Raw genomic sequence first — 22,028 nt, 5'->3', positions numbered from 1 at the left:
TTCCGCCCCAGGCAGGCCCGTAGTACAAGAGAACTGCCCAGATTCTCAGGGACATGCCAGTGGCAGGTGTCAGCAGGTCTGTATTGGAGGGCAGGGAGCGGAGGAAGAGACAGCCCCCCTGTAAAGTCGGGTACCCCTTTTGCAGCCTGGCCGGCCACAGTGTGCAGACTTTCTGGGGTGGTCAGGGCACTGGACCCCAGGGGCCCCAGACTAAGGAGGGCGGCTGCCTTCTGCTTTGCTCAGTGGCCAGCCTGCCTCTGCCAGAGGGAAGTGGGTGAGGGGGGAAGCCAGCTGGGTGGGTGTAGACAGGTGCCACCCCTGGGTGAGAGGGAGCCTGTGTGCTCTGGCCCCAGCATCTGGGCTCCGTCCTGGGCTCCTAGACAGATAAACCAGATGCAGGCAGCTGCATCCTGGGGCAGGGGAGGTCTCAGCCAGGCTGGCCATGCACAGATCCCAGTGAATCATCCTGCGCTGGGGCCAGGGCAGCTCCCCATGGCCGCTGACATGCCCGGGCATGTGCTCAGCTGGATGCCCCCCCCCCACCTGTCCCGCCCCCCAGAGCCTGCAGCCTCTTGCAGAGGAGCAGATGGGACTGCCAACCTCAGCAGTCTGGCAACTGCATAGACAAACCCGGGGAGAACTTGAGAGGCGAGGGGGAGGCTCTGGGCCGGGCGTTACCTTGGCAGGTCCTGCCATCATGGGAGAGCGCGTAGCCGCTGTAGCAGGCACAGTGGAAGCTGCCTGGCTTGTTGAAACAGATGTGGTTGCAGCCCCCGTTCTGCTGGCCACACTCGTTGACATCTGGGCACAGGACACAGAGAGACCGGGGAGTGTCCGCAGGGAGCATGCCATGGCATCCGCACGCCTGTCTGTGCCGTGAGTGTGAGGGCACAGGGAGACCCTGATGGGACCATCCCTGGCCAGCTTGGTGGCCGCCAGTGCACCCGGGAGGAGGGCAAGGGCTAAAAGAGGATGGATGTGACCAGGCAGCCTCTGGGCCCAGACTCAGCCCGGACACACGTCCCCAGGGCGGCTGGGCACTGTGGTGCGGGGCTGCCTCAGGTCACTGGATCCTGGGGCAGATGGGGAGGCTGGCCCTGAGACTATCTCATCACCACAGCCTGGGCCCCATGGTGGTGCCTTCCTACTTCCAGGCCGCACCCCCTACTTCTGGCAGCACCCGATGGCTCCTCCAGCTGGACAGCCCTCAGCACTTAGAGGCGAGAGCAGGGCCGGCACGCACTCTCTGAATACTCCTGCTCTCAGGGGACATGAGGGGCCTGCTGGCCTCCCTAAGTGGCCAAGGGAGCCCTTGGAGGGTGGCCGGTGAGGGGGGGCCAGGTCCCCGGGGGTAGGGCAGGGTGGAAACAGAGGGATGGGCCACAGTCCCTGCCCTGGGAGCCCCTGCCTCATTGTTGCACAGCTGTGGCTGCAGGGCCGCCTCACCTCTGTCGCAGAGCCGCCCCCCCCAGCCGGCTCGGCACTGGCAATAGAAGTTGCCCATGAGGTCTTGGCAGACTTGTGTCCCCTCCTTGGTGCAGGGGTTCGGGGAACACTGGTCAGGCAGGTCTGTGTCAAAGGAAGGGAGAGAATGGTCAGCTAGGAGGGACTGGCCCGGGGCGAGGACGCTGAGGTAGGCCCAGGCTGGTGGCACAGACCCCACTCCCGGGGTGGGGTAGTGGAACTGGATCAGCTTGGAGGGAGTGACCACCTCCCCATGGGGCAGTGGAGGAGGATAGGGTGGGGCCTGGCCAGGCTCCACGTGCTCTGACCCCTCAGGGAGAGGCCCACAGACCCTTGGCTGACCCAAGGGGTCGCATGAGGAACATGCCTCCACCTTCCCAGGCCAGGCACCTGGCCACTCAAACCCTGCCATGGACACTCGCCAACACCTCCCAGGCAGGGTGTGGCTGCTGCAGGAGCCCCCACACTGGCTCCCTGGAGAGGGCCTGCCCTGCCCTGCCCTCCCAGAGAGGAGCACCAGTGGGTTTGCTCCGATCCCCTTGCTGGAGGGCGTCTCCCCGGTCAGAAGTGTCAATCATGGGAGCCATTTCCACTCCTTGGGGGGCTACGTATCCACAGAAGCTCCAGCTCCAAGGGAGCATCACCAGCTCAGAGGCTGAGGTGGGGCCCCACCCACGGAGATGTGCACTCCAGGTGCTGGTGGTTGGGAGCTGCACTCCAAGAATCCTCTACAGGGCTATGGCTGAGCTGGGTGGGCTGGTGGGTATGGAGGGCAGAGGAACCACTGGTCTTAGGGAGATGCAGGGTCTCCAGGGACTCTCAGCTAGTGGAGCTGATTCCTGAGGTCGCTGTCAGCCTGTGCTGCACACGGCCCAACCAACTTCCCCAATGCCTGTCTTGCAGGTCACACGGCAGGCACGAGGGTCCCACTGCAGGTCAGCCTGCTCTGACCCCCAGCCGTCCTATGGGTCTGCTCCAGGCTTTGTTCTTTGACACGCCACAGCTGTGCAGATGGTAAATGTGTCCTGGTGGCTCTGTTGGTCCCTATCTCTCTCTGCTCTCTTCCTGTGTGGACACATGCCTCATCCAGCTCTGGACAGCATGGGGCCCATGGCTGAGGCCCAAAGCAAGGGCCAGGGCTGAGGGGACCGTGACACCTCGCTGCACCTGAGGCCTGTGCCCCTCAGCTGCGTTGACAATCCATGGCAAAACTTTGCTACTCTGGATTGTTCTGTTGTCGCTGGAGGGCGACCAACAACATTTCCAGCAGCCATGGGGACTGTGGCCTTCAGTGGTGGAGACACATCCCCGGGCCCGGCGGGGGGCAGCCGGGCCATGGAGGGACCAGCCCAGGCCATCCTCACCCCACGTCACCCTTTCCAGAGCCATGTCCTGCAGGACCCTCACCAGGTACAATTGCTCCCTTTATACGACAGAAGTGACTTGCCCACTGCAAACCGTGGGGTGGGCGGGCAGCGTTGGCTTGTCTGACTCCTGGGTGACCAGGATATGACAGCTCTGCAGTGTTTCTCTGCCCAAATCAACAGGGCCAGTAAGATGGCTCAGTCCCGTGTCTATCCTGCGGGAGGCTGGCCAGGTGGGAACTCAGCACCAAATGTATCACTGCTTTCTTAAAATGATGACGTTTCTAGCCCAACACCAGGTTTGGGCACAGCATTTCTGCCACTGGACTTGCTCCTGCTCAGCAGCAGCAAACCCCTAGTAGAGCCGCTCCTCTGCCTTGCCGGCTGGGGCTCGGGCCACACCCGCAGTGCCCCAGCCCGTCCAGGCCTCCACTGGCCCCAGTGGTGCCAGTCCAGACTCAGTGGAGCTGTGTCCCTTTGTCCCACACAGGTGAGTGACCCTGTCAGAGAGGGGCCCCACTTCTTGGGGAACTTGTAGAGTTTCAGGGCAAGGTACTGCCTTCCACTGTAAGCAAGTAGGGACTGAGTCCAGAGTGAGGAAACGGAGCATGGGAACAGCGTGTCCCCCTGCCCAGAGCTGGCCAGTCAGCCCAGCAGCCATGCCACTGCGCCCGGCTGTGCTACCGGTGCCGCCAGTGACACTCTGAGTGCAGGAGGGCCAGGCCGTGAGGGCCAGCCCAGAGCCAGCACCAGAGATGGACTCTGAAGGCAGAAGGGGTCATATGCCGGGGCCCAAGGGGCCCCAAGGGAGGGAGGGAGTGGGAGGTGGTGTGTCTCCACTCGACATATGTGGTTAAAGACTGAGTTATATACAAGTGCATAACTGAGCATTTGGCGTGAGGCCTGGTTAACTAGAATTTACCTAGAATGCCTGAACCCCTTTTAATAAAACCTCTGTGGGTGGCACTGTGGTGGGGCTCCAGCACAGCAGCCACCCAACCCCACCATGGCTTGTGCCTGCCGCCCTGCTGCACAGCTTCTCTCCAGGACCTAAGGGGGCTGCAGAGCTGTGTGTGCACCCAGCAAGCAGCAGAATGAGCGACACTTCGACACTTCGGATGCGTGGGTAAGGACAAGCCTCTGCAGGCACCAAGGGCAGCACTTCCTGCCCAGCCTGAGCGCCAGACACAAGAGGCCTTTGGGGACAGGCACCCACAGCCCCAGGTGGCGGTGCTGCTCTGAGCCGGCGGGGCTGCCCCTGGCCGGAGCCTCTCTTGGCTGCTTTAGCTCCCTGTTCTCTAGATCTGAGGGTGATGACGGGCTCCAGGGCGGTGCCCACTGTGACTAACAAGAAGGGGCTCCTCAAATGGGGCTGGACAGAAGGTGGAGAGTCAGTGGGAGGAAAGCCCCAGGCCAGGAGTGAGTGGGGCTGAGGGGGGGCGGGGCATGCTGAAAGGCGGGCTCCATGAGGCTGTTGCTTTGACTTTAACAATAATGAACAATCAAGCACTCAGCTATGCCTTGTGCCTCGTGGCCATGAAATAAGATGGCTTTCGGGAGGGAACCGATGAAAACAGCATGAAGTGCCTCCAGCGTCCTGTGCTCGGAGGCCTAAAGGTGTGGCTCTGGGGGTTGGGGGCAAATAGGGCGAGCGTAGGTCCTGAGCGCCAGGCCTCGGGTCCCTGTCCTCAGCTATCTTCACATGCAGCTGAGTAAGGATGGCACCTCAGGCTTCAGAGAATTGACGGAGCACAAACAGCATGTGGTCACACACCCATGGAGGATGACCCAGGGCCAGGAGTGGGAGGCGGCATCCTGATGGGCTGGGATCTCCTGCAGCCTGGCAGTGGCATGAGAGCTGTCCTCTGATGCCAGCTCAGAAACTCCCCTTCCTCCCGCACTCCTGGCCACCTGCCACCAGAGCACAGAGCCTCCAGCCCACTCAGAACAAATCTGTGGTGTTCAAACAGTTCAAGTCCCTCTAACCATGAGATCTCTAGCGGGCATGACATGGCCCAGGACTGTGACAGCCTCCCTTTAAGCAAGACCTGGGTGATTTTACACAAATGCTGTTGGAACAAGGGGCTGCCATCTAGAAACTGCAATGCTCACACCGCCAGGAGGTATGAAGCTCTGGGAAACTGTTTATGATCTCCAGAAAATCACAGTCTATGACCCAGGAACTTAAACAATCTAATCAATTTGGAGACATAATTTGAAAGGAAGAAACCGATTTAGCAGATTGACAACAATAAAAAAAATTGCTAAAAACAAAAAGCCAAAATGACACAAAACTAAAACTGCCATGACACACCCCTGATGTCTGCCTAAGGCCTTGGGGAGGTCAATTCAGCCCTGGGAGACGCCAATGTCACAGGGAGGCTGAGGAGGGGGCTTGCCCCAGGTCACCCATGATGCATGGGCTGGTTCTGGCTGCCCTGAGTTAAGAGGCACTTCTACCCAAAAATGACAGAGCCCAGTGGGCTCTGCACCTGTTAGGCGACACTGCCTGGGGCTGAAGGGGGTGGGGGCTGAGCAGCAGTGCCACCTTACCCTCCCCTTCCTGATTTAAGTCAATCATTTCTCTCCTCATCTGGGCTGGGTTTGGACTGTGCCCACATGTGGACAGGTGGGAGGCCAGACGCAGCAGCTCTGCTACCGAGTCAGGCCAGCCAGGCCCTGTGAGCAGCCGTGGGTCCTCCTCTGCCTTCCTGGCTGCCTTGAGGGGGCAGGCCGCGTGTGTGACGCAAGCCTCTGCAGCTGGGGCTGGGCGCTCAGAGCCCACCGCCCAGCACATGCAATGAACAGACTGACTGCTGGGCTTGGGGGCGACCAGGCAGCTCGCCTTGCGAGGTGCTCAGACCCAGGCCAGGGCCAGCGTTCTTACAACTCACGTGACAGGACAGCAAGCAAAACGGCAGCTTCAACATGCGATCATTTAAAATAACATTAAATAAATAAATAAATAAATAAAATAACATTACTACATAAAAAAGATGCATAATGAGCTTGGAAAAACTGTGGTACTTTTAGGACAAATGGCTAATCAAGAGCTCCTATAAATTGAGACAAACAGGCAAAGCATATAAAGAGAAAAACATACACAGAAAGACTAGCCATAATCTTCACCGTTGATACTGAAGGAGACCAAAAAGTAAAAACATGTGTTCGCCTGCCAGGCATGGGGACAGCCAACTTGCTTGCCCACTGCCCGGGGGTGATCAATGCTGGATCTGCATCAGAGCGAGTGATGCCGCGCAGGCTTGCGGCTGCACTCCCACCTGGGAATCTGTCCCACAGACACACTTCGATGAGTGTGAGATTTGTCTGTGATAAGCAGCCCATGAGTCTGCCAGGAAACGGTGAAATAGTGCTACCTACCCGTACCGGTACACTGTGCACGTGTGTGCACTCTGTACAGGCTGAGCTGGAAGACAACCTGCACGCAGGGCAGCAGAATGAGGTCAGGCACATCTATGGGAAGCTAGCATTTGTGCAAAGCCAAAAGTGCCTACGTGTTTACAGGTCTCAGAATATTCTGGAAGCCGAACTGGTTGATGAGGAGGCATGGCTGGATGCGCTTGCTCTTCCAACCGTGAAAGGGTTAGGTTTTGTACTGCATGCACGTCCTGCCTATTTAAAGAACCAAAGCTGGGATGCCTGAGTGGCTCAGCAGTTGAGTGCCTCCCTTTGGCCCAGGGCATGATCCTGGGGTCCCGGGATTGAGTCCCACATTGGTCTCCCCACAGGGAGCCTGCTTCTCCCTCTGCCTGTGTCTCTGCCTTTCTCTGTGTGTCTCTCATGAATAAATAAATAAAATCTTTAAAAAAAATAAAGAATCAAAGCTTACTTGCTTATGAGATAAAGTTCAGTGGAAAAAGAGCAGAGCTCAGGCTGGTGCTACTGCTCCCTAGGATAAATGGAAATACTCAAGACCCCCTGAAAACCACAGCAGAACCTGGAGTGACCTGAATACGCAGGGCTGTGAAGAAGACAGGAAGGTGACAGACTTACTTTGAACACACGTAACAAAATCTGGGCTCTTTGTGTACGGAGATCCATGCTTAGTAATGCAGTCTGCAAGAGAGAGATGGAAAGAAGGTCATTCCTGCCGCAGGACACAGGACAGACCTTAGACCTGGTACATGGTCTCTGAGATATCTCTGGAGAAGAGACTGTCATGTTTATGGGGTGCTGAAGCTGAGGCACAGGTCAGCTTTTGTATCACAGATCATTTTAACCCCAGCAGGCAAGAGAATGCCTTCACCAAAGAAGAGGAACTGTGTCCGAAGTCTGTCTGCAGCCTTTTCAGGGGATCCTTTTGCTTCAAACCAGAAGGATCCTGAGCTGCACTCAGGGAGCACTCTGACCACAGTCACAGTGATAAACTTCAATTGCAACAGACCCTGTCTGGAAACACCAGCCTTAATTCGAAAATCATTCTGCCTTGGGGAGCATGCCCACCTGCCCCATCCATCTGACAGGCGTGGGCAAAGGTGCCTGGGAGCTTGAAGGCCTGCAGAGCAGGTGTGGAGCTGCCATGGCCCCTGGCACTCCACCCTGCCCAGGAGGACCAGGTCCTGGCAAGCTGGAGGGCACTCCTGGCAAAGCTGCTCACCCTTCGCCTCTGGAAATAAACCGTGCACATCCTGGCAGGGGCCAGGTCTGTGGGGAACAGGCAGCCTGGGAGCAGGCGGGTTCCTGAGCTCTGCAGGGCCACTTACAGTTCCACTTCTCTGTTGCCAGATACAGACTCAGAGAAGGAACCTCTGAGAGGATGTAAAGCCAGTGGAAAATCTACTAACATGCCCTTTGAAAAATCAAAAAGGAAGACCCTGGAATAGGTTTAGTTCATTCTAAATGACATGCATCTAAAAACAATCTTAAAATGGTATTAATTAGAGGAGCAGTTCTCGGGGAAATCCAGGGCCTCTTTCTGATCATCCAGGTTAGACTCGGCTGTCATTTGTCCTTTCCTTTTCTCTGCTACTCGCACAGTGACGTCCCTGCTCAGTGACTGGGAGTGTCTGCTTATACATTCCTCTTGTTCAAATTAAACAAAAACATGTCCTCAGAGCTGATTAACAGTTTGGCAAATATCAACACATGCAGCCCACATAACAAAGTTCTCTGGGGTCTTTGATAATTCTGGAAGTGCAGGGACCCTGAGACCAAAATGTCTGAGAGCCACTAAATCAATCACACTCCCAAACAGTGAGTTAATCTTGAAGTCAGAGCACAGAAGCCGTCTGCAAATAATGGCACCGGACTGAGTTAATGCGGCCCCTACGGCGTGAAAGACACAAACAGGTGTTCTTCCCGGCGTGCTCTGGGTGGTCCCAAGCTCACTGTGTGATTAAGCAACCTCCCCTTCAGGAGTGACTGGGTAATGAGCTGGCCCAGATGTCTCTGATGTGTGACACAGAGTCCCCTCTATTCTTTTGTGACACCTACAGAAGCAGGGATGTAAACTTACCTAAGTATCTTGGATAAAAATAGTCCTGCAGAAAAAGAAAAAGAAAGAACAACAGTTTACTGGCACAGCACAGGCTCACAAACAGCCCCTGAGGCAGCTGGGCAGTGAGACCGCGCCTTCCTCCCCAGCAGGAGAAACAGATGCCCAGAGACGCAGGTGTCTGAGGAAGGCAGGGAATTCTCCAGCCAGCCCAGCAACAGCAGAACACAATCACCCAGAAAGCTGCTTTCTGCCACAAAAACCATGGCATAAGGAGAGAAAGTGGGAGGGCAGAGCCCAGGCTGCTGACTCGGCTTTTACAGAATGGTGTTGCAAAGCTGCTGACATGATTAGACCTTCTGGAAGTAGCAACAGTGATGTCATTTAAGGGATGTAGGTGGTGCCCAGTAAAGTGTCTCATTGGGTGAGGAGCACCACAGTGTAATCCCTAGACCCTCCCACCACCAGGCTCCTCCCACAGCTGTGCAGACCTTGGTACGATCATCAGCACATGGGCACTGATTGGCATTTACTGTATTTGTAAGACACTGATGCTGGAATGAGGTATGAGGGCGTAAGCCAGGGTCTTTCTGTCCATGAATGCAAATTAAGAGGCCTGCACTGTACAAGTTGGCTGTCAAATACAGGACCTGGCTAGCAGCAGGGAGCAGCAGGGACCATCCCCAGGTCCACAGCTCCAGCCACAGACGCCAGGCCCCAGGGTGGTGAAAGTGGCCCCCACCTGTCCACTGTTGTCTCCACTCTGGGTCCCCCATGGGGCAATTTGGCCCTAGACACGTCTCCTGATGGAACCTGCCACAAGGTGCTGGGTTTCAGGTGGAACTGGTGCAGGTCTGTGACTATATATCATTCTATCCGACCCTCGCAACCATGTCAAGGTCTTTTAAATTAACCCTGTCATCAGAGATGAGGAGATGGATGTTCAGGACGCATGGTGGCAATTGGCCAAGGTCAGGAAGCCAGGATGAGCTCCCAATGGCACACCATCATCATCCAAAACCATGCTGATGAGATCTGGCATTGCATTTGCAGTGACAGGCAGAGGGGATCCCTGGGCTGGCCACATCTGGCTGGCTGCATGCCCTGGTCCGGCACAACCCCACCTGTCCCCTTCCTTCATTGTTTACAACAGCCTGGGCAGTGATGCCAAGGACACTTTGCTAAACACCCTCAGATGTGTTTTCAGAAATTAATGTTCTGGTAGAGATGGTTCAAAAAGACTCATAACTTCTTTAAAAGAACAGTAATGGTCAGAGAAAGTCTGTTATTTCAGCTTGTGTGACACTTACAACAGTGACGTTCAGACAGATGCGACAGTGGCCCGACCTGGTGGGCAGAGCTCCACAGCCAGGGCGGGGGCACCCCTCCACACCAGCATTCAGAGACCCCTACCACCCACTCTCACCCCTGTGGTTGCTTTTGGTCACGGGCTGGCAACTCTCTGGCCTGGAAGGTGGGCGAGGCCAGGGGAGCTCTGACAAAGCCCTGGAGCTGGGGTCAAGCAGGCAGAGACATCTTCTGGGTTTAGAGGGATGACAGAGGCCACAGTCTTTGTCACAAAGGGAAGGACTCTGGTTCAGGAGGAAAGATTTAGGATGGATGCACCATGTGTCCACTCAGAAAACCAAGAAAGAGACTAGAAACAGTGAAGAACCATGAGCAGAGTACCAACTGTCATAAATGGTGGCATTACCACACCTTTCCGGAAAGCTCTATTATATTTTTCAAAACCATGATTACTACTAGTTATGTGCCATATGTTTTAATGAGTTCTATTGTTGTGGAAAAGCATCACTGATAGAAAAACCATGTGTACCTCTCTTCAGTTCACCACACCTATGAGAATGAGAGTTTTGAAACCTTAGGGCCATACATAACCTGGTGACAATTTATTCTAATTTGTGCACTTGATTTATTTGGGGAGGGGAGGGTGTTAATTTGGCTGCTAATCTAGGCCAGAGATGGTTAAGCCTGAATAACTGCAAAGCTGGGATGGATACAACTAAAATTACCATGCACTCTCCCAAGAGAAAGAGACATTTCCAACTGTCCTTCAAAGTTCTGACCAGAGAGGAGGACCCACGGAAACCTCTGAGTGACGGGTACTGGACAGAGAACACAGAGCTGTCCCTGCCTGAGCCACAAACCGGCTACACATAAACCATGGCCCGAGGATCAGGAGCTGGGTTTACTTTCATGAGCGTCACCCCACAGGGATCCCCAGAGCAGAGGCCATAGCTCAACCAGGTTCAGAACCAGGGATCAGTGACCTATAAACATGCCTTCTTTCTTTTTGATCACACAAGGAGCAAAGCCTGGCACAGAGCTGCTAAATGGTGGGGTTGGGGTCAGGAGCAGGGAATGGCCAGGACCATTGTGTTGGAAATGGGGCCATTTGTCACCTGGCAATCATTTTTCTCAGGGGTTTACTTCTGATTAACTTAAACAGTTAAAGATGAGAAGGGAGTGAGCAAACTGTAGGCCAGTAACCTGTGAACTGAAGCTCCCAGAGAGAAAGGATGTACCTATATGTCTAGTATCTGGTCTGGTGCTAACCATCTCCCTGAAGGCCCTCAGGAGCCATTGCCAAACAGGTGAATGAATAATAGATGAATGGAAGAATGAGTGAATGGGTGGATTGAAAAGTGGATGGATGGGTACATGGATGGATGGAAGAATGGATGAATGGGTGAGTAGGTGGATGGATGGAAAAGTGGATAAACGGATGGGTGGCTGGATATATGGAAAAGTGGATGGATGGATGGGTGGGTGGAAGAATGGATTAATGGATGGGTGAGTGGGTGGATGGATGGATGACCAGGCAAACAAAGAGTCTATAATTTTCACTGACTTGTACAAAGCATTAGATTCTTTATTTTATTTATAACACAGTAACCACATTGGGAGAAAAATCTAAATTGATGCCCTTAGATTGTCTCTTTCAAAACTTGGAAGTATCAGTATTATGGTTCCTTAAGCTTACAAATTGCCAGTGCACTTTTTAATCCTTAGATTAACTGCCATTTGCCTAGCTTTCCTCCTGCCGTTCATCCCAAGAGTCCTGCACTCCCAGGGGGCAATGAGCCATGGTGCACGTGAGACAATTGAGTTGTCATCACTACTGGTAAGGACTGCCTGTGAGGGAGCAGCCCTGTGTGGAGCACACATCCCATCTATGGGAGAGCGTCTGGTTCCAGCAGGCTTGGCACACTGGTCCTGGCTGAGAGCCCACTTGCTAGAGCACAGCCCTGTATAAACAGAATTGAACGCTCTAACAAACCCTGCCTTCCCCACAGACGCCATCCTGCCATGCCCCTGTTCCCTGTGGGTTTACAAACATGGGAATCTGTGCCCAAGGGCAGGCTCGGTCCACTGTCATCTAATGTGAGGCTGGGCAATCTTTTCTGAAACTATAGGCCAGTGTTTCTGTGGGACAACCTCCTCTGTCTCTGCTCCTTAGTTATGTTGTCACCCAGATGGCCCCTTCCCTAAAGGGTCCATAGGAAAGGACAGCAAACAGGTGGCTGGTGAAATCCTTGGGATTCCCATTTATGGACAGAATCTCCCAGCAGCCTCTGCTCTGCATGACCACTGGGACCCCCATCTGCCTGGCAGGGCCTGTGCCCCCTGAGCATCCCCATGGGTCATCACCTGCCAGCCACGTCCTCCCCAACCTTGGGGCAGTCAGTTCTGGAATGCCAGCTCCAGAAGCACTGGTGGCCTACACAAGCCTGTTCGCCCAGCCACCTGTCCAGCCTATAGCTCTGGAATGCCCCCCAAGGGCCTCGTGGCGCACTTTCTCCGCTGGGCCTGGTCTGAGGCTTGGTGGGCCCTGGAGTGATCTCTACCAAACTCTGAGAGCAGATCTGCCCTCCAAAAATGCTCAAAACCCACACAAGCCTAGTCGGTCAAAATGTACATTACCAAGAGAGAAACATGACATGGGCTCAGAGTGATGTAGCTTATCAACAGGACCACGTGCAGCTAGGAAGGTTCTAGAACTTGGTAGCTACAGCTCATAAATACCTTCACATCCAAATCTCCCTCAACTCTTTGAGTCCTCAGAGGCCAGCAAGGTCCCTGCAGGGATGAGGCAAACCAGGGGAACCAGGACAGCTTCTAGCCCTGATGTGGCGGCTCCTGTGCTTGGACGCTTACAGCCAGTGTGGTGGGGACATCTGCGTGTTGATGAATGCACACACCTCCACATCAGCTGTGCATAACTCCTACCTAGGACTTCTGTGTACATTTATACAATGTAACAGGAGCTATACATTAAGTACAAGTAGCAGTTTTTTTCTCAATAGATTAAGAGTGTATTACTTCCTTTAATAAATGATGGCCTGAAATTTTGCTTCCAAAAATCTTTAAATTATTTGACAAAGCAAGCTGAGACCTGTGTGTCACAGTAAGTTTGCTTATTTACATGACACAAATATCAGGTCTTTTCCACGAGAAAGGGTCAGAAAAATGGATTAATCCTTTGACCTTAATGCTATCCAGCTAACAAACTTGACTTCTTAGGGAAAAACTTGTCAAAGTTACGTCAACTTGAATCGCCCTTACTGGAGGAACTCACAACTGCACTCTCACTGTTCTTATGACAGTTCCCAGAGAGATTCCCTGCTGTCAGTGGGCCAGCTAGGGCCCCCTCAGACTGCATCGGCCTGAAGGTTTCTCAGTCCCCAAGGCCACCATCACTCCATCTGTGCATGTTTTTCTAAGCATGATTCACACAAAATCCTTCTTTCCTTTCTTCCTCCCAAATCCCTCTCCTAGGACTCTCAAACCAGGAGCCTGCTTCAGCGTTCCAGAAGACAGAAGGAAACACGGCACCCCTGCCCATGCTGGACCGCTCCCCAGCTCCTGTCGAGCCAGGAGCCCCTCTGGGCTGGCCCTGCAAGGTGGCAGGCCCCAGAAACACCCCACAAGGCCACAGTGTTCTGCCTCCTTCCTCAGACACTGCTGTGCATGTCTGTTGCTGGGAATTCCTATGGGGTCAAACCCCTGGGCATTATCACCCAGTGGCAGGGCTGAAGTCTGAGGGTGGCTGCTCTCTGGGTCTCTGCAGTGATCCCCACAGCTGCACATACCCCCACAGCCCCCACACATCTCCCGGGGCCCAACACATGCTGGTGGGCCTGAGGCTGCGGGCTCCCAGGGAGTGGCTACAGCCCATGGGAAAGCTGGGGTCTTGGGGCCCTTTTCTTTTTAAAGATTTTATTTATTTATTCATGAGAGACAGAGAGAGACAGAGAGAGGCAGAGGGAGAAGCAGGCTCCATGCAGGGAGCCCGATGTGGGACTTGATCCTGGGTCTCCAGGATCACACCCTGGGCTGAAGGCGGCGCTAAACCACTGAGCCACCGGGGCTGGGGGCCCTTTTCATAACCAGCATTAGGATGAAACATAACCCACAGGAGTCACTCAGAAGGCCAACAGCTTCAGTGCTAACATCCTGACCCTGGAGCCCAGGGAAGTGAGTTTCCATCCTTCTCCTACTGAGGAGCTAAATTGGACAAATCCCCACATGAATTCCAGGGCCTTGGTTTCACAGGCATCTGGAATGAGGGCTCACCATGGCATTTGACAATGCTATGACAACTGCTACTGCAAAATGTATTTGTTCCTGGCTTAGGAAAGGGGAGTTTGAGTGCATTTTGGTGCCTTCCAGATTCATGCTAAATCATGGCAAGCATGTGAGGTGTGTCACTATGCATCTGGCACAGAAGAAGCACGGTGCATGCAGGCAGCAGCATCCTGGAGCATGCACCTGACCAGCGCAGTCGCGGCAGGCGCTTGGGGCCCACTCAAGGCTATTCTTCCGTCACCAATGGTGAGTCTGCCTTGGAACCTGGGGCTCTGTCACATGATGGGGTGGGTGAAGCACAAACCCACAGTCTTGACCCCTAACAACTGCCACCAGCAACCTCCTAATGGGTTCCTTCCTCTCAGTGGGAAGCACTGTGCTAGAGATGTGTGTCCAACCAGAGGGGCACCCAGGGGCTGCACCTGTGTCTGCCACTCATGTGCATCATCCTGGGTGGATGCCCCAGCCATGCCCCAGAAGCCCCCGTGAGAATGTGCACAGCTGTGGAGCTGGCCTATTCCTTGGGGGGCTGCTGAGTCCAGCTGTGTGATTTCTATAAGGCTCCTGGTCCCAAGAATATGCCCCCACAAACTGAGTCTAGATGGCAGGTTTAGGGACAGATGTGGAAAAAATGTGTGTTATTGCCATGGGCAGTAACCAAATAAATACTCTTCAAATTTGAAAACAGAAGTCTGAGAGAACAGATACTAGAGGAACATGTGACTATTTCATTTGAACGATAGGTTGTAATAGGTGTGTAGGCCTGATGTGCTTCCCAACCTCCTCACTTCCAACTCCTCTTGGAAAGTTCAACAACTTTCGACGCACTGTACCCTGTTGGGGTCTCAGCAGGATCCTGGATGGACACAAGTACTGCAGGGGCACATGGCCAATGTCAAACGCTACCCCCTGAGCCCCGCAGGTGCTTTATCACAGAGACGCCCCTGCTCCGAACATTAGGGGGGAGGAAAAAGTGAAGCATGGGGAGAGTGGGGTACATGCTGGGGTCCTGGAGCAAAGGGATGAGCTGGGAATGGTTTGGAATGTCCTGGCCACAGTGACCTGGAATCTCAAGAAACAAGCCATAAGCATCCGATTCTTAAAAGGCTGTTTTGTTCCTAAATAACAAAGGCAGACGTTCAGTGTTTTCCAAAATTCTTTAATTGGTTTTGCGCAGATGTTGGGCCCACTGGCAAGGACGACATGCCATTCACAGGGCCTGATGTGTTATTGGGGTAGAGAGCCTAGTACATGTCCCTACATAGTCATGCGGCAGCAGGCCTGCTGCCACCGGTCCTGGCCTCACCAGCCATCTATAGGCCCAACTCAGATGAAGCAAAACCAGCCCGCAACAGCAAATCCAGCCCCTGTGACTGGCTTCCTCAAGGCCTCCAGGAGGGGTCCACAGGGGTCAGTGGGAGCAGGATCTGTTTTCCCTGAGGATCCCAAGGAAGGAAATGGGCTGGGCTTGCGCAGGGTGGGGAGTGCAGGCACAGAGAACATGCATGGGTGACTATTCACCACGGAAGCTGATCTCAAGGCAGGGATGGGGTGTGGGGGGCAGGTGGGCAGGTAGAAGCTATCCTGGAGGTTACGGCCAGGGTGTCACCTCCCTAGCCAGGGCACCCACATTGCAGAGGCAAGTCATGGGGTGGGGGGCACGAGGTCCCCCTCTTCCTTCCTCCCCACCCTCCTGCTGGGGCCTTCATGAGACCCCTTTGGCGACCCCAACAAGGGGTGACTTGAGGGAGGGGCTCTCCATAGCGATGCCTGTCCCCAAAGAACCTGAGCTCTTGGGGTGATGGGTGTCCTTGGAGGCCAGCGCTGCAGGGCTTTGAGGCTGACTGCACCCCTAAAACCCTCTGTACCACTCCTGGGATCCCCACATCTGAGGGGCTTGAGGTGGTGGGGTGGTTAAGATGGGCCCCTGAGAGCTCAAGCCCTGGCCAGTGGCCAAGCACTGAGGCTGGGAAGACCTCCTGGAGTGCTGCTGGCTGTGCTGTGTCACCCACACTGACTGCATTTCTAAACGAGGTTGTGGGTCAAGAACCAGGGCCTGGATTTTTTCCCTCCTGCCAGGGCTGTGGCTGGCTGCAAGGACCAGACACCCAGACGCTGCAAGGTAGAGAAACGGATCTCTGCGGCAAGTCCTGCAGCACTGGCTAAGTCTTTTGTCCAGAACCCTTTCTGGAAGCAAAAGTTGATTATGGAGATGGCATCTGGCAACTGGAACCCGACTGCCTTAAAGAATTTAAGTGGAAGGTGACTCTGCTGGGTTGGGCTCCGGTGAGCTTAGAGGATCCCAGCAGAGTCACTGGGGTCTCATCAATGGGACGCTGAACTGCATAAGAGCGATCGGGAGGGAAATGCCAGGCAGGGAGAGGAAACAGATAAGGAGGGAGTCTCGCGCCTCTGAGCCCTATGGCAGTGGGGAGCCTGGGACCCTCTCCAGGAGCCTGGGAACTGTCTGTCCCCAGGAGGGGAGTGGGTGGGTGGCCAGGATGCCTGGGAGTCAAGAAGGTCCCCAGACCCTTCCTTTCCAGCAGAGGTGTGAGAGAGCTTCCCCAAGCTCTCTCAATCAGGAAGGAGCCAGTGTGCTAGAAGCTACCTGCTGTGAAGGTTACTTCCCTTCCCAAAGAGGAAGACAGCCTAGTCTGGAACAATCCAGACCAGGCAGGAACACCCTGCATGCAGTCAGAGCTCCAGCAGCCTCCAAACACCAGAAAGCAGCAGGACACTTGCAGCCCAGAGTGCTGGAACCCAATCAGCCGAGGGGGCAGGGCTGAGCTCCCCCACTCCGGCCCAGGGGCTCACATACCAGCGTGCCCCCAGAGCCCTGGGATTGGAGCAGGAGGGCAGCACTGCCTTCCCTGGCAGCAGCCAAGACTGGAGCCAGGACCGGGCAGGCATGCATGGCTCCCACTGAGCCAGACACTGAAGACAGGCTGGCTGCTTGCTCCCCCATGGTGGCAAGGGTGACCCCTACCCCTGGCCCCGACCCCAGCCTGGCTGCTCCCAGCACTCCACAAGTCAGGGGCTAAATCCAGACAGCAGAGCTGGCAGTGAAGACTGTCGTCGACACAAACATAGGTTAAAACCCAGCTGACCTTGAGGGGAGACAGCGAGGTAGCTGGTCTAACCTGGGAAATGGGCCAATAAAAGGAAGGATCCAGGCAGGTCCTACTGCAGCTAGGCCAGTAAGGAAGGCAGAACCCTGGGAAGTTATAGATGGCTTTGCTACGAGAGAAGTTCACAAGTCTGTACTAGGCTGGCTGCAGGGATGCCAGGCCCAGGAGGTGAGGGCAGCCAGGATGTCCCATGCAGGGACGAGCCCAGAGAGTGCTGACTGCCTTAAAATCAGGGAATCATGAGCACACTTTCTTTTTCTTGCCTTTGTATTACACATTTGTAAATAAAGTTATAATTAAAACATAAAAGCTATTAAAATCAGAGCATTAAAGCTCTGGGAAGGACACTGTGGTTAATGCACAGTGTGTCCAGGCAACAGGGAAAAACCAGGTCAGGGCCCTGCCATCCTGGCTGGGTGGGGCCTGGCTGGCAGGCCTGGTCAGGGTGGCTGGTAGCAGGGTTGCTGTGAACTGGTCACCTGGAAGCCCCATCTCGTGCTCTCGGTTCAGGTCTGGGGTGGGGGAGCAGCACCACACCTGTCACACAATCCCACAGCTGTGCAGGGGCCTGGCAGCCAGGCACCCAGCCCTGCTACTGGTCCTCGGCAATGCTCCACAGAGAATGGCTCACTGGGCCACCAGGACTCATCATTAAAGAAATCCCAAAACAGGCCAGAGAAGGTCCAGAACCTTGTCCCTCACAACAAAACCGACACTGAGCTGCTATTGATGGGGAGGGCAGCAGCCCCAGGGAAGACACCACAGAGTGGCCCCATGGCAACAACTTGCCCAAGGACAACTCCTCGTGGTTGGCTGTCCTGTCAAAGCTGGCTCCAGAGAGGGCCAGAGAGGGGTTGCCATGTCAACTGATAAGAAACACAAGTGAACATAAAGCCTATATTGGGCCACACAGAGCCATCCATTTACTGCCTGAAGGTTTATTTCATCCCAGGATTCTTTCTTTTCTTTTTTTTTTTTTCTTTTCTTTCTCTCTCTCTCTCTCTCTCTCTCTTATTTATTTATTTATTTATTTATTTATTTATTCCCCAGGATTCTTTAAAAGAAGAACTCGGGTAGAATCAAAAACAGCTGTGACATCACCCTGACCTCATGGTATAAAGTCCATCCAGTTTCCACACTCTCACTTTCCAAATGCATTTGCCCCAGGACAGACACACATGCAGGTCCCGTGGGTCCTGTCCTGTTGGAGGGCAGAGCTCTTGGGTAGATGCTGAGGCCACATTGGGCTGTTCCCTGCCCGAGGCTGCGTGCTGCCCCATGTTCCCCAAGGACATTATTAATAGAAATGTGTCCTGAGCCAGCACAGCTAGGGCTCCTGAAGTCCCCAGCTGCTTCTAGAGAGCACCTAGCTGAAAGGCGGCACGTGCAGGCCACCCTGGCTGGGCCCCCTGACTCCAGCCCTCCTGCCCACCCGTCCCACATATGTTCTGGTCCTATTCCTGTAGTGGTATTTTGGGACCTGCTGTAGCAAGCAGTTCTAGACTTCATGTCTCTCAGTTCCTCTTTCAAGCACACACTCCATACCCCTCGATGCGGACCAAGGGGGTCCAAGTGGTTGTAGGCAGCCCACTCCTCACCTCCAATGCATCTAAGGAGGGTAGGGGGAGGAAGCTGTTTGGCTTCATAACCATCCTATTTCTTTTACATCTTAAAAACGGTAGAGGTGTTGCATATTGTGTACTTCCTTTCAAGTGGCTGTCTACCAGGGTATCTGTGGGCCACATTCAGTTGAACCCCAACTCTGGGTTTCTGCTGGGGTGGTGATCTCAGGGTGGTGAGATGGAGCCCGATTAGGGCTCCCGCTGAGCGGGGAGTCTGCTTGAGATTCTTCCTCCCTCTCTCTTTGCCCCCCCCCCCCCCCCCAAATAATCTTTGAAAAAATAAAGTGGCTGCCTTCAGGGACCTGCTGAAGGAAGATAAGTGAGAGTCTCAAGAGGACCTACTCAGGCATCTGCTAACAGCTGTGGAAGCTACTGGAGTCACTAGGAGAAATGGGGCACAAAAAGTGTGCAGGACGCTTGAGGGCAGCCTCGGGGGCCCTGTGACACTGTGCTTCCACCATTTCTGAGTGGCCTTCAAGGATTCAGGGTGTGAGACCTGAGGGCAGCAGGGGCCCCCACCATGCATGGTTCACCAGGAGCTGGAGCAGGGCAGTCTGAGTGGGGAGCAACCCGAGGCTCCCAGCGGCGCGTGCACACCCTGGACCCGGTGTCCCCAATGCGGTGCCGCAAGGACAGCGCTCCAGGTGTCCCGGCCCCGCCAAGCCGCGCACCACCGCCCCGGACAGCCCCGCGCGCTCACCGTCTCCGGGTCGTTCTCGAACACCTCCCGGGCCTCCTCCTGGCTGCACAGCTCCTCAATGCACTCCCTCTCCAAGTGGCCCTGCTTGGCTTCCTCGAAGACCTGGTAGGCACGGCGCTGCCGGGGCCGCAGGAACTGTGCTGCCTCGCGCGCCCGCAGCATTACGGCTGCCCGGACGGGAGGGAGTCGGACGGAACCGGGACACGCCGTCAGCCCCGCCCCGCACGCGCAGGGCTCCTAGCTCTGCGCCCGGGATGCTGCTGCGGGGCGCGGGGCGCGGGGGCGCGGGGCCCGGGGGCGCGGGGGCGCGGGGCGCGGGGCGCGGGGGCGCGGGGGCGCGGGGCGCGGAGGCGCGGAGGCGCGGGGCCAGGGGCGCGCGGCCAGGGTGGCGCAGGATCGGGGGCGCGCGGGGCCGGGGGCGCGGGGCCGGGGGCGCGGGAGGCAGGCACCGGCGCAGCCTGGCCCCTGGGGGCGGCGGCGCCCGTGCCGGGGGTCCCCGGGCACTCCCTGTGCTCACCGTGCGCGGACTCGGAGGCCAGCAGGAGCAGCAGCAGCGCGGTGCCCAGGGCGGCGGCGGGCCCGGGCGGCGGCGGCATGGCGGGGCCGGGCCGGGCCGGGCCGGGGCGAGCGAGGGCCGAGGGCCGGGCGTGGGGACGAGCACCCGGCCGGGGCGCGCGCTCAGAGCACCCGGGAGGCCGAGGCGAGCCGCGGGCGCCGCGGGGCGGTGGCTCCGGTCATCCCGTGCGGGCGGCTCTGAAGGTCACATCCCGGCGGCGGCGGCACCTCGGCGCTCGCGGCCGGGGCCGGGGCGGGGCGCGCGGGCAGGACCGGCCTCGGGGCCGCGCGGGGGCGGGGCGCGCCGGTTCCCACCCGCGCCGGGCTCCGGAGCAGGTCCTCGCGGCGAAGACCCGAGGCCGGAGCGGGGAGGGGCGGGAGGCGCGGGAGGCGCGGGCCCCGGCCGTGGCCGCGTCCCCGAGTCACCTAACCCGGGCTGGGGCCGGATGGGGCCGAGGAAGGAGGAGCGACCGCCAGGCCCCGGGGGCGGCGCAGGTACCGCTCGCCAGCCCCGCCCGGTCCACCGCACCCTCTCCGGACGCTTCATCTAAGACTTAGAACCACCCGAGAGGAGAGACGCTGAGGTCACCCGGAATCCCAGCGAGGTGCAGGGAGGGACCACACGACTTCCTTTGCGATCTCTGTTTCCCGTGGCGATGGCCTGAAGACCTTGAGGTTTCCCGGTAGACACGAGCTGAAAGCAACATTGTGCTCGTTCTGAGACCAAGACACAAACCACAGCGGAACGCAGCCGCCCGGGGGGCTCAGGCGGCCCCGAGACACCCCTCCCGACGCCGCACAGGACCGCGCCCCCAGGCGCCCTCTTCTCGCCGCGGCCCCCGCCCCCGCCCCGCCGCGCGTCACCGCCTTGGGGGCTCCGCGAGCGTCCAGATCTCCCTTCTGCGGTGGGAAATGAGTCAGAAAATTGCTACGGATTCTTTGAGGTCAAGGTTTGAAGGTGGGGTTAATGAGCATCAATATGTTAAATTCGGGAAATGGACTTTGGTGAGAGCGCTCCTCAAAGAGCATCAACACTTTGACAGGTAAGTCACCGGCACCTGTGATCCGCGGCTACAAAGCTCTTCCTCCTCCGCGGCAAGTGATGAGAGCGCCCTGAAACACCTTGGGCTTCCTGCTTGTTGTTCTTGAGGAGAAACACTGGTTTCACAGATCTGGGTGGGGTGATAAATTCTTTAGTGTGTATTTATACACACCTTTAATGAATTAATTACACTTCTGTTATTTCCTAGGTTCCAGGCCTCTGGCCCATGGATAGATTTCAGGAAGCCTGTGCAATGATTTCTTATTTCTGTGTATTTGGTGAAGAGAATTTATAAGTCCATGCAATTCTCAGAGTCTGATCCCAGTAAGAGTGTGGAGGCCTCTTCATGTCTCCCTGGGAGGGTCCATACTGGGTAGGGACTCACTGCTTCAGGTGACCATGCATGATCCCTACTGAAAGGAGGCCCTGACCTCTTAGCCTGGACCTCAAGCCCCTTCACCCTCTTCCCATTCACCCCTGGTACTAAGTTGGTATCCTAGTAACCCCAACACCTTCCATTACATAGAGACTTACTTTAATAAAAGGCCTTCACACACACACTTTTCTTTTTGATAACTGCAGAATGCAGAATGCAAATGCTCAGGGAGCAAGGGAAGGTGTCTGACCCAAGCTCTTACCAATGCAGAAAAATTGCTCTAAGCCAGAAATACAAAAATTGGATAATGACTTCCAAAATTGGAAAGACTTGTCAGGGACTATATCATTATACCCTGAAATAACAATGATGAAGTAGACCACTCACCTGTTAGACCTAGGGTAATGGGTGCTTTGTATGGACCATCTACAGTCGTGGCTGGAGATGGAAAGCCAGTGGCTCCCCTTGCCAGGGATGGCAACAGTGGGATGAAACTGTTGAGGTGGGATCAAAGTGAGGGTACAGGAAACAAGGCATTTGTAGATGAAAGTTCTGCATTCTTCCTTCTACCATCACATCTGCAGGTGATGATTTCAAGGTGCTAGGACCACTCCCTTATATGTATCCACTCAATAAACTGAGCCGAGTGCTTGCTATTCTGTCTTCAAAGGCAGTGTGCTGGGTGCTGACCAAATCAATCATATTGGGTTTT

The 22,028-nt window shown here is 55.7% G+C and overlaps 1 protein-coding gene across 2 annotated transcripts in view; it reads right to left on the bottom strand.

The window, feature by feature from the left end:
• GAS6 (growth arrest specific 6) overlaps positions 1 to 20,451 on the bottom strand; it is a 33,614-nt gene extending 13,163 nt beyond the window's left edge. The window contains exons 1-6 of one of the 2 annotated variants that reach the window (XM_041731167.1): positions 19,861 to 20,448; positions 19,344 to 19,510; positions 8,305 to 8,329; positions 6,843 to 6,905; positions 1,447 to 1,569; positions 679 to 801 (exon numbers count right to left, since the gene is read on the bottom strand). In XM_041731167.1, the coding sequence (XP_041587101.1) occupies positions 679 to 801; positions 1,447 to 1,569; positions 6,843 to 6,905; positions 8,305 to 8,329; positions 19,344 to 19,510; positions 19,861 to 19,939 (580 nt within the window). In that variant the 5' untranslated portion in view covers positions 19,940 to 20,448. Of the gene's footprint in view, positions 1 to 678; positions 802 to 1,446; positions 1,570 to 6,842; positions 6,906 to 8,304; positions 8,330 to 19,343; positions 19,511 to 19,860 lie in introns of both variants that reach the window. The other variant, XM_041731168.1, reaches the window with a different exon arrangement.
• Positions 20,452 to 22,028: the final 1,577 nt, after the last annotated feature.

The sequence above is a fragment of the Vulpes lagopus genome, chromosome 16 (assembly GCF_018345385.1).
Source record: "Vulpes lagopus strain Blue_001 chromosome 16, ASM1834538v1, whole genome shotgun sequence".
Lineage (NCBI taxonomy): Eukaryota > Metazoa > Chordata > Mammalia > Carnivora > Canidae > Vulpes > Vulpes lagopus.
The sequence above is the reverse complement of the archived record's forward strand: the minus strand, read 5'-3'. Positions and strand labels throughout refer to the sequence as shown.